The sequence below is a fragment of the Lindgomyces ingoldianus genome (genome assembly GCF_010093535.1).
Source record: "Lindgomyces ingoldianus strain ATCC 200398 unplaced genomic scaffold BDR25scaffold_39, whole genome shotgun sequence".
Lineage (NCBI taxonomy): Eukaryota > Fungi > Ascomycota > Dothideomycetes > Pleosporales > Lindgomycetaceae > Lindgomyces > Lindgomyces ingoldianus.
In genome coordinates this window covers 567,976-581,980 of record NW_022985200.1, presented here as the reverse complement: position 1 = coordinate 581,980, position 14,005 = coordinate 567,976, and the positions used below count along the sequence as shown (strand labels likewise).

The 14,005-nt window shown below is 48.1% G+C and overlaps 5 protein-coding genes across 5 annotated transcripts; 3 read left to right on the top strand and 2 right to left on the bottom strand.

Moving 5' to 3' along the window:
• Positions 1-142: 142 nt before the first annotated feature.
• BDR25DRAFT_396325 (uncharacterized protein) lies at positions 143-2,958 on the top strand (the record flags this gene model as incomplete). The annotated part of the gene is made up of 8 exons (XM_033698423.1): positions 143-605; positions 650-1,319; positions 1,354-1,450; positions 1,512-1,803; positions 1,845-2,176; positions 2,202-2,242; positions 2,305-2,426; positions 2,471-2,958. 8 exons carry the CDS (start codon positions 143-145, stop codon positions 2,593-2,595), a joined length of 2,142 nt encoding a protein of 713 aa, XP_033542195.1. The 3' UTR covers positions 2,596-2,958.
• BDR25DRAFT_86389 (cytochrome P450) lies at positions 2,757-5,078 on the bottom strand. Its single transcript, XM_033699162.1, has 5 exons — positions 4,754-5,078; positions 4,540-4,690; positions 3,533-4,406; positions 3,037-3,461; positions 2,757-2,968 (listed from the first exon to the last, which is right to left on the bottom strand). The coding sequence occupies exons 1-5, from the start codon at positions 4,826-4,828 to the stop codon at positions 2,919-2,921; spliced, it is 1,575 nt and encodes a 524-aa protein (XP_033542194.1). The 5' UTR covers positions 4,829-5,078; the 3' UTR covers positions 2,757-2,918.
• A 562-nt stretch (positions 5,079-5,640) lies between these two features.
• BDR25DRAFT_270538 (beta-lactamase family protein) lies at positions 5,641-7,665 on the top strand. Its single transcript, XM_033687216.1, has 2 exons — positions 5,641-6,354; positions 6,404-7,665. Exons 1-2 carry the CDS (start codon positions 5,939-5,941, stop codon positions 7,566-7,568), a joined length of 1,581 nt encoding a protein of 526 aa, XP_033542193.1. The 5' UTR covers positions 5,641-5,938; the 3' UTR covers positions 7,569-7,665.
• Positions 7,666-10,225: 2,560 nt separating this feature from the next.
• BDR25DRAFT_204684 (uncharacterized protein) lies at positions 10,226-11,051 on the top strand (the record flags this gene model as incomplete). The annotated part of the gene is made up of 5 exons (XM_033684442.1): positions 10,226-10,352; positions 10,414-10,592; positions 10,644-10,845; positions 10,915-10,953; positions 11,005-11,051. Coding segments are annotated over 5 exons (594 nt in total), but the record flags the coding sequence as incomplete, so codon positions are not given.
• Positions 11,052-11,341: 290 nt separating this feature from the next.
• On the bottom strand, positions 11,342-11,806 carry BDR25DRAFT_201156 (uncharacterized protein; the record flags this gene model as incomplete). The annotated part of the gene is made up of 1 exon (XM_033684389.1): positions 11,342-11,806. A coding segment is annotated over one exon (465 nt), but the record flags the coding sequence as incomplete, so codon positions are not given.
• Between the last annotated feature and the right edge of the window lie 2,199 nt (positions 11,807-14,005).

Genomic DNA, 14,005 nt, shown 5'->3' with positions numbered 1-14,005 from the left:
CGACTCAGGCTTCCTGTTCCACACTCTCCTTCCTCAATCTTTCATCCCACGATTGACTACATAGGTAATATTTACGCCAAACCTGCTTTACACGTCAAAGAGCAATTGAATTCCTCTCTCTCTTCATTCTCCACCACCCCACATGGCAGAGCTCCAGCAATCCTCCGAGTACTCTGCAACTTCAATCCCCCCACTAGCAGAACTCAGAAACCTCATTTCCACTCTGGAGCAACGGACTGCGAATCTTGAAGATGCCACCGAACGTCACCCCGAGGACACAGACGAACTCATCGAAATGGCCATGGACAGTAAGGGCACACCTGAGAGCATCAATGGCCTATACTTGATGGGGCTCAACACACTCACCGAAGCGAATGAACTTCTCCAGAACTCCGTCGTTGCTGCCAAAGACAGGCTGGGGGACGAGGCAGGGAGGATTTTGCGTGGGGCTCTTGAGAAGTACAGCACAGCAGAGACAAGGGACGCGCTCATGGAAGCTGCGAATGTAACCCGCGCTGCGAATTTTGCCCTCAACGATGCGACACAGGCCTTCGATGATGCAAACGCTACGGTGAGGAGGTGTAGGGACTGCCGACACGAAAAATGTGTGGCGTGCAGCAGCAGGCACATGTGTCCTGCACGGGCTGAGTCCCACAATTCGGATCCCATTCCACCTTTGATTGTATTAACGCATGTCTGCAACCCAGTGTTTTTTCACGGCTGGCTCCAGGTACTGTATTTTGGCACACTCCTGTTCTCTGCACGCTCACGATTTTGCTTACCGTTCTCGTCCAGAAGAAGAGCTATCCCATTTTCGGAAGACTAGACCAGCCCAAATGGAGTTATTTTCCAGCTCGCAGGCGGACGAACGGACTCAATATATTGCACCAACCAGGACTACACCAGGCTAGGCAGATGCAGACTATACTGCCCCGGAAACGCCCTCTCCTTGTGATGCTTTACCTTTTACTCACCAGCATCAATTTTTGCTTCACTGATGACGTCTCAGCCTTTCCTCCTTCGAAACAAGTAAAGGAATTCGGTTTCTTCGCTTTCCGCCGGTACGACTTGGGTCGCTCCGTTGAATGCAAGAGGGTCCAAAGGCCTAGGGAACTACGTAGTATGCTCGAGATACTCTGGATGGGTCTAGCCTGGCCTGTCTGGGCCTTGGCCTTGATCGTTGTCCTTCCGGTGCCGACAATTTCTGCATTGCTTTGGGCTGCCTGGTGGGTGTGGGTTAGGGCTTACCATTTCATTATGGATCCGATCTCGTACACCTATTACAAAGTAAAGCATTTCTGGGCCTGGAGCGAAGAAATGTTGGGCAAATCGATTGACGACTTGATCCATGAGGAAGTACCAGTACGAAGACGGAGTTATGTGCAACCAGATGAGCAGAGTGGCTCTGAGCATTATCACACATCGAGATAAGATGAGAGGAGGAACATTTGTACTTTTGGAATAGTCTTTCACATTTATCCTGTTTAGTATTCGCTTAAGCCCCAGTTCAGGAAGCCGAGCCTGTTGTGAGTTTCGCCACTCGAACACACTCACTAGTCGCAAGGTACATCTGCGAACTTGACGTGCTAGGCACGATGAAACCCCATCTCACACCCCTGGATCAATGCCATCAGCAAACTCTTGTACGCGGCTATCACCAAGGATCGACCAAATTTAGCTATATGGAATATCCAAAAATCTTTCAGACGCTAGGAGGAACAGTTCGGGACGTCGACAAGTGCGGTTCCCAACAGCTAAGTTGTACCAAGAATCGCCAACCGTTGAGGTATGATGGCATGAGCCGTACATAGCACTAGGACCATATGATCGTTTCTAAACCAAAGAATGGGAGTCTTTTGGAGCTTCCTTGTTGGCCTCATTCCCCCTCCCCTTTTCAAAGCGACTTGTTCTTTCGTTCAGGCACCACTACACGGAATCCATCATGAAGGTCGTCAATATGGCCTTTAAATCCATTATAGCCGTATCCACAGCCATTATAAGCCCTCAAACGCCTTCTAGTACGACCGACATCAGCCCTCGAGAGATTATCACCAAGCTCGATACTCCCGCCAATACTCCCGCCTTAACACCCGCCATACTTCCAGCCGTAGCTCCTACCGTAATTCCTACTGTAACCCCATCCGTAGCCCCCGCCAACAACACTATCGGACTTGCCGTCCCCGTGGGCCCCATCCTCCCAGTTGGAAACAGCCGCAAATTCCCCATATTTAGCACCGACGAAGTCAATAAAATAAAGCTTAAGGGCTACTGTGGCAAAGATTTATCAAGCGCCCGCTCCTGCAGCGTAATCCAGAACATAGTCTCGTTGTGCGTGGACCAGAAGATGCACTGCGCGGAAAATATCACCAAGGCGGCTTTGAACACTAGTCTCGCCACAAATGTGTGCGATACGGCGGATAGCGAAAGTTTGGCACAGTACTTATGTAAGAGGTGGTCGGATGAGGTGCAGAGGTGTTTGGGAAAAACCAAGAGGCCTTGTGGCCATCACCATGCGTTGTATTTGCTAGCTCAGATAAGGGATTATTTGGATTTACCGAAAGGCGGTTGAAGCTTCTGGGGGTGAATGAGAGTTGATAAGTGAGGGTTTTCAGAGAATGGGGGTTGTTGGAAGAAGGGTGGTTATTGAAATCGCTTATCGTTTGTTTTGAAGCTGATGCTTTCTCTAATGGGAGGGAGATGCTAATTGGCCTGGCTTAGTATAGGATAATGCCGAGAAAAGGATACCTAGCTAATTGACGTCCGTGAATGCAGACCGCGTGTTGCTCTACTTCTTTCCGTCCATCATATCCCTATCGCAGCCTGCTTATTCTGCCAAAATTTATTCTCTCTCCCTCCCACACTCTCACAAACTCTACTACTCCCCCTCCACTCACACCCTCTCATCAGCAATCTTAACCTCAACCATCGGCCCATCCCTCCCAAACCCCAATGCATCCCACATCTGAAACTCCCCCTCTCTCCTCCTCCCGTCCTCCATGTCCCTCCTCCCACCCCCTCTCCCCAACTCCGCCGGACTCTCCCTCAAGTCAAATCTCCAAAGGACATGCGCTAATGTCAGCCTCAACTGCAAATACGCTATGTTCTTGCCAATACAAGCCCTGCTACCAATACCAAAGGGCTCGAAGGCGCTTTTCGCGGCTTCGATGGCCGAGGGAGGATTAGAGGGGGATTCAATCCAGCGGGAAGGCAAGAAGGAGAAGGGGGAGGGGAAGTAGACGGGGTTGTGGTGAATGGAGTAGCAGGGGACGCCAACGACGGTGCCAGGTGGGAGAGGGAGAGGGTAGGGAGGGATTGTTAGACCAGGGGGTAAGATGGTGCGGGGGAGGTGAGAGGGTACGGGAGAGCAGAGGCGGAGGGTTTCTTCAATGCAGGCGGAAAGGTAAAGGCATGAGGTTAGGAGGGGGCCGCTGTGAATATCATTCGGAGAAGTAAATGTCGAACTGTGAGTGTTAATGTATATGTTATTTGATGTAGGTGTTGGTGGAGATGTGGGAGGGGTTTGGGGACTTACCGGACTTCTGCAGTCGCTTTTTGCAGCGCGGTCGGGTTGTGTACGAGATAGAATATGGCACCGGCAAGAACGCTGCTAAATGGATCTGCGCCGGCGTTCATCATATTCAGACATTCTGTGTCGAGATCTGCGCGCGTGGGTCTCCAGCCTGATTTCTGGTCTGGTTTGTTGATGAGGTGGGATAGGAAGTCTATCCTCTCTGTGTCCGCTTCTTCGTCGTTCCCGTTCTTGTTCACTTTTCCACTCCAATCTCCACTTTCATTTCTAGTCCCTCTAGCTCTAGCTCCTACCTGCGCACTCGCATATTCAATCAACCGATTGTTATCTCGAATTGGTCTCCCGCCCAATATCTCGAATAATTTTGTTCTTAATAAAGGTCGCACGAGTGGCGCTAGCGGCAAATACGAAACCCAATACAAGAACTTACTCGCTGGCAATATCGAGTCCGCAAGATCTCTATATCCCACCTCTTGCACAGTCCTAAAATCACATCCAAACACCAACGCCCCCATAATATCGAACCCTAGATACGTCGTTAATACGCTCGCATTCCACTTCTCGCCCCAACCCCCCTTATCCCCTCCCTCTCTCCTCCTAGGTCTTATCGTCTCACAAAACCTCTCAATGACATCAATAATAAGCGTTTCATTGGCCCTCTGCGAAAGATCAGAGAACGCGGGAGACACCCATCGTCGTTTTGTGGCGTGTATGGCTTTATCGGTTTCAGTGAACGAAGAATAGGTGCCGGCGGCAACATCAAAGGTTTTGTACCATTCGCCTTTTTTTACGGGGACAGTTCGCGAGCCGTAGATAGTGGCCAGGGAGGGGGCGGTATTGAAAGAGAGGGTGGAGGGGCTGATGCGGACGATGGGGCCTAAGGGGTGGGGATGAGTGGTTGCGATGGGATAGAAGAGAAGGGAAGGTCATATGACTAGCTTGAGTTGGGTTTGGGAGGGGGTTTGAGAGGGGAATCTTGAAGAGAGCGATGAAGAAGCAAGCGGATTTACCGTATTTCTCGTGGTCTTTTAGGTGGAATAAGTGTCGGTTTCCTTTGTAGGCTTGCCAGAGGAGGGGCCAGCCGCTGAGTTTATAGCGGATGGGTCCAGGGAATTTAGAGAGAGGGTGTAGATATACGCGATAGATAGAGAGAAGAAGAAACTGAGGAGCAAGGGGCCATTCTATCAGACTTGGTTGACTTGTTGAAAGTTAAAGATGACATACGTTGAGGGCAATCACTACAGAGCACCACAGCACGAGATTGGAAGTCGAGGTGAGAGGAAGGTTAAGGATAGCCATTATTAGTGGTGTCTAGAAGGACAATAAAGGGTGAAATCTTACTAGAATCTGCGAGCTATTGAGGGCATTTAAGTATTCGATTCTTGCTGTGCTTAGGTATCAGGTGAGTGAGCGGGGACAAGAGACGAAGTGAAGCAAGCTCTCATCGCGATTGGAGGGACCGCCCATGGTTATGAGGCTAGACACGAAAGGCTTGCAGTGACACGCCGATGTCCGGTTGGAATGATGCACGTAGATGCGAGGTGTCGTTGCTTCTTCCTCGGCACGGCCCTTTCTACGGCACAACTTCGCACCTCAGGTGCATGTTGCACGGACCAAGCCATTTCCGTGTTCGCACCGTCATGTCTTGAGAAGGCTTGCACGCCTACAACGCATTTAGACGTTGTGGATCAAGGGCTCTTATCCCAGTACACATGGCTATAGCTTCTGATACATTAAGTTTAGTCAGATAGAAGCACTGTCTTATTGAGAAACGAAGTCTGGAGCGTTCAAAGACGCCGATGACGTCAGATTCTAATGCCGAAAGGGCGGCATCTCGAGGGGACCTCATGTTCCGTATCGAGAAGAATAAGCGCAAATTTATTGTCATTGTTGTGATTTCCTCGTATTCGTCTGTTCTAATGATGATTCCATTGACACTGTTCAAGCCGCTGCTTACCCCTTCGCCCTTTTTAAGCCGAAAGTATTAGAGCAGCGATAGTAAGCTGTAGAAAAGGGCTAAATACGAGATTCGATTTCGATTTCGAATAATGGTGATTTATTTAATACCATTCACCGAATCTAAGAACTCCATCGTATTATAGAATCCAACATTTAGGCTGAGACCTTTGATGTACTTCCATACCTGAACATCTCGCGCTCAACAACACCATATCGCAAACAATGCATCAACTGAGCTATTATTTTATCTCTCACTAGGCAAGCCGCTCCGTATTGATATGGGACAACCCTTCTCACTCCGAACTTTTCCAAGGAATAACCTTCAAACATCGGAGAACACCATTCACTGAACTGCAATTGGCTAAAATATTTGTCAACCACCCGCCGAAGCCGACGCCAGCCTCGACATACACTAGCATACGCCTTAAAAAAGACTCTCAGATATCCACAATGCCAACACGTAGCCCGTTCGATTCCACCAATGTTGAGCAATCGCACTTTGAACAACTAGTCACCGAGGCGATGGACTATTGGAAAGTCCCAGGCCTTGCCATTGGCGTTGTTGACAAGGCGCACATATCGTCCCAGGGATACGGGGTTGCGCAGTTTGAGAAGGTCAGTCATGCTGGTTTCCGCGAGCAGGCCGAGGAGACCGTTACCCCACAAACACTATTCGACATTGGAAGTGTGTCAAAATCATTCACTGCCGCCGCAATGGCACTGCTAGTTGATGATCCTGGACTCCCAGATGTAGAATGGAGAACGCCCGTGTCTAGGCTACTCAGTGATTTCGTGCTTGAAGATAAGGCGTATACGGAGCAAGTGAGCGTGGAAGACATCCTCAGCCATCGGAGTGGCTTACCTGGGTATATTTCTTTACCTTAATATGACAGCAAGGAACTAACATTAAAGAAGCCATGATGAATCATGTTTCGGTGTTTCAGCATCCACTCCGGACACGCCTATTTCAATTGTTCGAAACCTCCAAAATCTGCCATTGAACAAACCTTTACGGACCGACTACCAATATTGCAATATCCTCTACACTGCTGCGTCCCAACTTATCGAACATCTCTCACACACGGATTTCGCGACTTTCGTATCAAGTCGCATTTGGCTCCCACTGGAGATGTACCGAACATTTCTTAACATCACGTCTGTCCCGGAAACTGAGCGGGCAAATATTGCACAGGGATATCAGTATTTCGCCGAAGATCCGTTCAATTTCCCGATAGCTTCCAAAGGAAACTATGATACAGTGCAGACTTTTAATCAACCAGAGGGTCGCGGCGCTGGATCAGTTTTCAGTAGTGTAGAAGATTTGAGTCGCTGGCTATGCTGCTTACTACGACAAACACCGCCTCTCTCGCCGTCTGCACATTCTGAGCTCATCAAGCCTAGGATTATGGAGGGGGATGAAAATATACCATTCCGCTCGCCCACATTCTACGCTCTGGGTCTAGAAGTAGAGTACTACCAAGGATTCACGATAATCAAACACGGAGGCTTAGTCTCCGGAAATGCGGCACTAATTTTGTACATCCCAGAGCAAGAATGGGGTATTGTGATCCTAGGTAATTCAGAGGGTGCGGAGCAAGTGCACCAAGAAGTGTCGGCATACCTAGTGGACGAGTTGCTTGGAATACCGCAGGAGCAGAGATTCGATTGGCGGCACCATTTAACCGAAGAATGGATCCAGGACAGAAAAAAACAAGCTGTCAGCGCCGAAGAGCTATACCCGGAGCTATTGGATCGCAGCCGCCCTGGAAACATCTTTTCGCCTCCGCTGGCCTCGCTTGCTGGCATGTACACTAATCCAGGGTATCGCATGATCAATTTGAAGTACAAGCAGAGGTACTTAGAGGCTGATTGCTTGGATCGTTCAATGGGGTTCAAGCTTTACGTCACGGAACACGCTTTCGACTATTGGTTTGTGGCAGAGCTGGAGGATGCTATTACAAAAGAGAGGTCTAGGATGAGGTGTCAATTTGAGATTGGTGAGGATGGGATTAGTGCCCGGGTGGGGTTGAATATTTGTGAGGAGATGGACGATTTGATTTGGTTTGATAGGGTGATTTGAGGCTGCCATGGGAGTTTTGACTGCCAATTGGTCTGCTGTTAGGAAATTTGCGCCCTAAAATCTGTTTTTCTGGCTTCAGTTTGTGTCTTGTCGCTGTAGGAACTCTCCATTCACTACATTGTTGGAATTAGAAATAGTCAGATCAAGCTTCCTTTGGCTCTCCAGATGGGTAATGCCCACGTTGCGGATCCATCTTCCAATCTTAATGACGCTAATATTTATCACGTTGCACATTTTCTGTTGGTGTAAAATTCAACCACGGAGTCCTAATATTGCTGAAAGGAGCCGCTGCCCACGGTTTTTGAATATTATCTTATTCATCCAAAATTATATTCTCGAGAAAATTTAATAGAGGACTTGCGTGACAGAAGCTACTTGTCTTTGCTCGGATTGCACTCTCTTCTCATACGCAATCAGCTGAACCCGTCCCTCCTTCCCCCTCTCGATGATCGACTCTATCTCCCTCCAGAATGGCATTCGGCTACCAGTTCATCCGTCTAACTAACCTCACCTGGGTAATTTATCAAACACCACATCCCGCATGCTCGCACACCCGGAAGACAATCCCCACCTTTCCTAAATTCACCTTCCTCCACTCTCCCTACCAACGTACTAAATAGGACATACTACTGACAGTAGTTAGTACGGTGTACAGTTCATCTGAGCCGTACGTACATACAGCGATCTTCTATCAGTGCGTACGATAGCTGTTACCTGAGTACTGTCTGTAGTATAGTATGCAGTTACTATTTTGCGTTATCTTGTAAGGCTTAATTTAGCGTTTTAGAGTGCTCTTGCTAGAGATGCTAGCTACTCCAAAAAGCTAATTAGTAGAAATCTTGAGTGCGACGCTACTTTAGCTGCTTTAGCAGATTTTGCCTTCATGTCTAGATAGTATAGCTTATTCGTATTAGAATAATGCCTAACGTTATTACTAACTAATGTTGTTGCATACTTGCTTACATACACGCTTTACTTCCTTATAGGCCTTATTAAGTTAATCTGGTGTTGCTGTTGTACACCCTGTAAAGTCTTGGAGGCCTAGAAAGTAACGGCAATCTACAACACCTTTGCTAGTCTATCTTGTATGGTTACACTTCTTGATAGTGACAAGCGATTAAAAGAGTACATAGAGAAGCGTAGTTGAAGCGATAGCGCTAGGTTTAAGATTAACTAGGCTATACGGCTGTAGAAGCACTCGATTAAACACCAAATAGTAAAAAGTCGACTTCTAGCTCCAGCTGCTTATGTTACAGAAAATATGCTTACACAGAGCTACTAGGCCCTTAACTTTTCCTCTTCTATAGTATGGCGTATTAATTGTTACAACGTACATTAGTTTTAAAGTACTACTTGTCCAACGAATCCTAAACAGCGCAGTTACTGTATGCACAGCCGCCCTCCCTCCTCACGAAAATACGTACGTGCAGAGAATCATGTCCGTACAGGCCTCAAAATTTCCAATCGTACAGTACGGCCTGCTAGGCACGTTGCTCCCCACTCCAACAAACCCCATAGTCCCACGCATAGGCCTAGTATGGAAATTCAGACACGATATTTTCGCCTTCTCAACCTACCTAAACATCCCCATTACCACATACGCCGTTCATATGAATCTTTGCTGAAATACATCCACCAAAGTTCCCCTTGTACACTTCGGGTTTTCATCCATCCATCGGGAATATCGTCCTCCAATCAACCCCGACCGCGCGTCTTCTCGGAGATTTAGTTCTAATGTATAGTAGAAAGAAGTCGCAATGAGAGATTGAGGTTAGGCAGCAGCGTCGAAGTACTCGCTGCCGCATCGCTCCTTGAGCTTCGGTCTCCCTGCGTGTCTAGCGGGGCCCAAGTCCTTGGTCTCGTTAGCATAACTAAGAAATTATCAAAGGCGACTCTTATTTTTTTTTTTGCGTGTTGCAGGCGGAGGGTTTTGGAAGGGTCCCGTAGTCGCAGGTCGTATGTCCTTTCTCATGGGTAGTCTGTGTGTTCTGTGCCTTTTTTGACTAGACTAGCGCACATCAGATCCTCCAAGTCCTTGAACAAGATATCGAGCCCTCTCAAATAGAGTGGGTCTAATACGAAAATATAGCACTACATAGGTGAGCTGTCACGTACGTTCGAAATTCACGGCACACATCTCGACAACTCTGCCCCGGCCACGAATGCCTTAGGCCGAATAGAACTAACGCGAAACGTGATACGTGTCAAACCACGCCGAACTTTTCCTACTCGATGCCAAGTATCACGATACTTGGCCTGTACGCGTATGGTAATGAGCGCTAGCTGTATGACAATGGGTTTCGTTGACGGTGGATCAAACGGCAAAGGTGTAGGTGCGGTAAAAGCGAGTACAGTGGCCTGACAAACTTAACATTTTCTACTTAGAGTTCTTGTGTTCAGCCTCGCTGCGTGCTTCCACTGCCTTTCATTCATTATCCATTACATTCGGTTTTTATCTCAAGATGAATATGGATTGTGAAAAACTTGAAGTAATATATTCGACCGAATCTAGGATACAAGACGACGAAGACGATCTGCTTTCGAACACTGAATTTGATGATTCGTTATTAAAATACGAAAACGGCCGTGAAATTAACGATGAAGGAATTGGCAATCGACCGAAGAGGAGGCGATGGATATCCTTGCTCAAGACATATCTGGACACATGTCTGCTTCTTGTTATTCTAGGGCTGCTACTGCTGTTACTAGTACGGAATCCGAAGGGACATTCTCCGTCAGGCTCATCTCAATTAGGTGAGGACTTCACTAGTAACGGTCCAGAATGTTAGTATACCTATGAAGCCTTCGCTGGTTGCGAAGAACATTACACTAAGAAATGTGCTAGTCGCAACGCGGATCATCAAGTGGGAATCAGACATGTCGTTCGTGCCAACTAACACGTCTGAATTCCTCACCGACGAGGTCCTTGCTAGATGGAATACAATAATGCCAGCACGCACAGGGTTTGGCCCTCCTGGCCAAGCATTCTCAACAACCTCAATGACTCATCAATTGCACTGCGTTGTATGTAGAATTTACTCTACTTATCCTTGTTCACAGCTAAGAGTCTCATAGTACATGCTGGGCCGAACCTACTCCGGCATCATATCCGGCAAGACCCAAGACCTTCCCCAGGACTACCACGCCCACTTCTTCCATTGCATTGATTACCTCCGGCAGGCGGTTATGTGCTCCGCGGATTTAGCACTTGAGTTACATAAGGTGACCGACGCAGACGATTTGGGGGCTGGTGATGGAGGGTGGAGTGGACGGCATGGTAAGAGATTCTCGTACTGTCTCGAAGATTAATGGATCCATGGCTACGGGAAGTTGACAGGACTTGTAGTGTGTAAAGACTATAGCCAAGTGATTAGTTACCTAGAAAGTAAGTGGATCTCCGTCAGTCGTTAGATATGCATGCCGCTAACCAATTCAGGGCAAATTTCGGACGGCGTGAGAATAGTGTTACCTATTGACGACTGATTTGGACTTATACATTAGCTCTTTCCTCGAAGGGACTATTCAACCTCGGGAAGGAAGTGGATCTCCAGTGGCCACTCACGGTTGAGGCATCATGTTCAGTTGGGCGCCCCACCCATCTAGACTTCACAAAATTGAAAACTAAATTGAAGTATCATTATTTGAAATGGAAATAACCTAACAAAATCCACCGAATCAAATGCCCAAAATTTGACCATACCTCATTTCATTTTATCAATCTGTTGGGACGACTACCATTTCAAAGCAACCTGGCTTTAAGAATTAGTCACCACGACCTTCGGTCCATCTGGTCCTAGAGACCATTCGATATGCTGCGAATCGCCTGTAGGAACAAGCTCGTATCCTAATGTCTGGCCACTTGGGCAAGGGAACTTCATGTTGCCCCACTCGACAGTTGAAACACTCCAATCGTGAACCTTTACGCGGCCTAATTGATTGTTGCGGCCATTTCCAGCCGGCCAGTCGCTGGTCGAGTGCGTAGCGGGGTAAAGAGACGTGAAGATGTCGACGTTCTGACTTCCATCTCTCCTGATATAGTGCCGATATGATGAGAAGTCGAGGACGATTTGGCATTGTTTGCCGGCTGTGTTTGCTGGGAAGGTGAATGTGACGAGCGTGCTGACATCATTGCCAGTGCCTTGCGTCTTTTCAATAAGGCCGCGGTTTGTGTGGTACTCGATCGAGCCGTTGTTGACATGGTAGAGAGAGATGTAGTCTGGGCTCAGGCCACTAGTCGGAATCCATGTTCCACAGATGCCGGCATTGCAAGCGACATCACCCTCGCACTGGTTGTCCGTCGTACACGGTCCCTCGCCGGGTTTGAGTAGAGCCTTGCATTTACCGTTATCACAGTATAGGTCTCCTTCGCAGTCGTCGTGGGTGAAGCACTGCGGCTCATTGCCCTCCGTCCCACAAACACCGCTGTTGCAGGCGAGATCGCCTGCACATTGCTCGTTGTTGGAACAATGATCTCCGTTCTGGCCGAGGGGAGCGCAAGCTCCTTCGATACAGATAAGGTCGCCCTCGCAATCGTTCTCATTGACGCATGTTGATCGAGGTAGCACCAATGCGTTTGTGGCGCATAAGAAAGCAGCAACTGATGTGAAGGTAGTGACCTTCATTATGGAGGGGAAAGAGAATTTATACTGAAGAAGTAGTGGATAATAACTTCGTGGTAAGACAATAAAGGAAGAAAGGCTAAAGAGTCTAGCGATAGTTGAAGAGTGATTGATGTTTTTTTGGCTGTTGAGGAACTTGAACGAACTGGTAAGGGTGACACTCTTACAAATACTTATATTGCCTTTCAAGCCAAAGCTCTTTTGCCAGAAGCGTAGGGAATTGTCGTGCCACAGCCCAGCTTGAGGAAAATAGGAACTGGCTGGTGGCTGTTCTAGTCCACCGTTTCATAATACGCGTGAATGACCTGAGGTCCTTTTTTCATTTTCTCTGTTAGAGCCAATTCGGGTTCTCATTGCTCTAGAGGCGTTCTGGGCGGTGATGGCGGAGTAAACCTCATTGGTCCGGGGAGGAGCTGAGGGGGTGGAATGAGGTGATGAAAGGAAACCACGCGATTCCGCTCTCGGCGCCTGAGCGGTGTAGGTGCGGAGTAGTGGCTGTGCTGCCGGCTGAGCTGCTATTTGTGTGCGGGATCTAGACGCCTAAAGAAGGCACCTGATGTGTAGATGAATTCTCTGATCTTGTTTGCACCCTCTTCCACTGGTGATGTAGAGGCGAACTATGTCCCCAAATCCATCGATATGCTAGACTGCTACACCAGGGTTTTAAAGCATGATTAGCAAAAGGGTGGGATTTACATCACCACTCAGACAATATCATCTTTGTGGGAATAGAAGGAGTAAGCTTGCTCTCTAACTTCCTGTGGGTGTCTGGGTTGCAAGCGAACAACAGAAGATATCCGCCTTTATTTAGTGGAGGCTGATGAGCCAATGCGGGCAAGGGCCCGTGTATAGCACTGAGCTGTGCAGGCTTCGAGACAGACTGAAGTGAAGTGGCGCATCTTGACTCCCATGTGGTATTCCAGAGAATATTTTATCGCCTTTCCAAGTCCATCACACTGCTGCCACTTGAAATACTTGCCGCCTTTTCCGACCGAATAACGCACATGAAGGCCAAAAATCGTAGGCGGGGAGAGAGACATGGAGAAGAACTGATACTGATGATTGTTCTGTGCACAGTTCAGAAAGTATAATAGCATTTGAGACAAGAGGCAGTCTATTTCGAAACACACGCAAGAATACTATATTCGGGTGCATCAGGAGAGCTCGTATGGATGTCTCACAGCTGTTGACAGCGGTGTGTTGAGAGCAGGAAAGTTGATGTGGAGTGACGAAAGTGGTTCGCCTTCGAAATGCGCACGGACCTCTTTATAAACATTCTAAAAATAGCCGCACGCCTCCGAACCTCACAGGCTCATGAAGCTCTTATTCTTCTCCAATAACCGTATTCTCTCTCCCTGAATCCTACCCCTTCCTGAGAGCTATGGCTGAGGGTTGTCCCTTCGACGCGGCGTCAGCGTCCCATCAGATTGAAGGTTCGATGGGCTGAGCTGGGTGAATAGATGCGCCCTTGTGACCAGGCTACAGGCTTCTCCCCAGACAGTCTATTCATTTCTACAGTAGTTGTGTCCCACAAGGCTTGTGCCCTATCTCTGTTGTTTACCTTTTTGGACGTCACAGGGAGCACTTCTAAGCTCTCCATACTTTCCTATAGGCTAAGCTCACCCTGCAGCGGGAGATCCGCGCGTGGCTGAGGGGCCCACTATGATGATAGACCTCTAATCGTCAGCCATTCAATAATGTCACGGTGCCATTCAGGAACCCGCTATATCCGTCTACGTATTGTTGTTAGCGGAGCTTGCTCTGCTCCTTTCTGTGGACTTTAGTTTTCTTTAGTTAGGGCTTAGCAGCTAAGAATTA

What these genes read in the sequence shown, in the direction of transcription:
- BDR25DRAFT_86389 (XM_033699162.1), bottom strand. Translation starts at nt 4,828, where the DNA reads ATGGCTATCCTTAACCTTCCTCTCACCTCGACTTCCAATCTCGTGCTG. An exon ending in CTGTAGTGATTGCCCTCAAC is followed by an intron (nt 4,691 to 4,753) that starts GTATGTCATCTT and finishes CTTGCTCCTCAG; the next exon opens with TTTCTTCTTCTCTCTATCTA. An exon ending in AAAGCGACTGCAGAAGTCCG is followed by an intron (nt 3,462 to 3,532) that starts GTAAGTCCCCAA and finishes TAACACTCACAG; the next exon opens with TTCGACATTTACTTCTCCGA.
- BDR25DRAFT_270538 (XM_033687216.1), top strand. Translation starts at nt 5,939, where the DNA reads ATGCCAACACGTAGCCCGTTCGATTCCACCAATGTTGAGCAATCGCAC. An exon ending in CATCGGAGTGGCTTACCTGG is followed by an intron (nt 6,355 to 6,403) that starts GTATATTTCTTT and finishes ACATTAAAGAAG; the next exon opens with CCATGATGAATCATGTTTCG.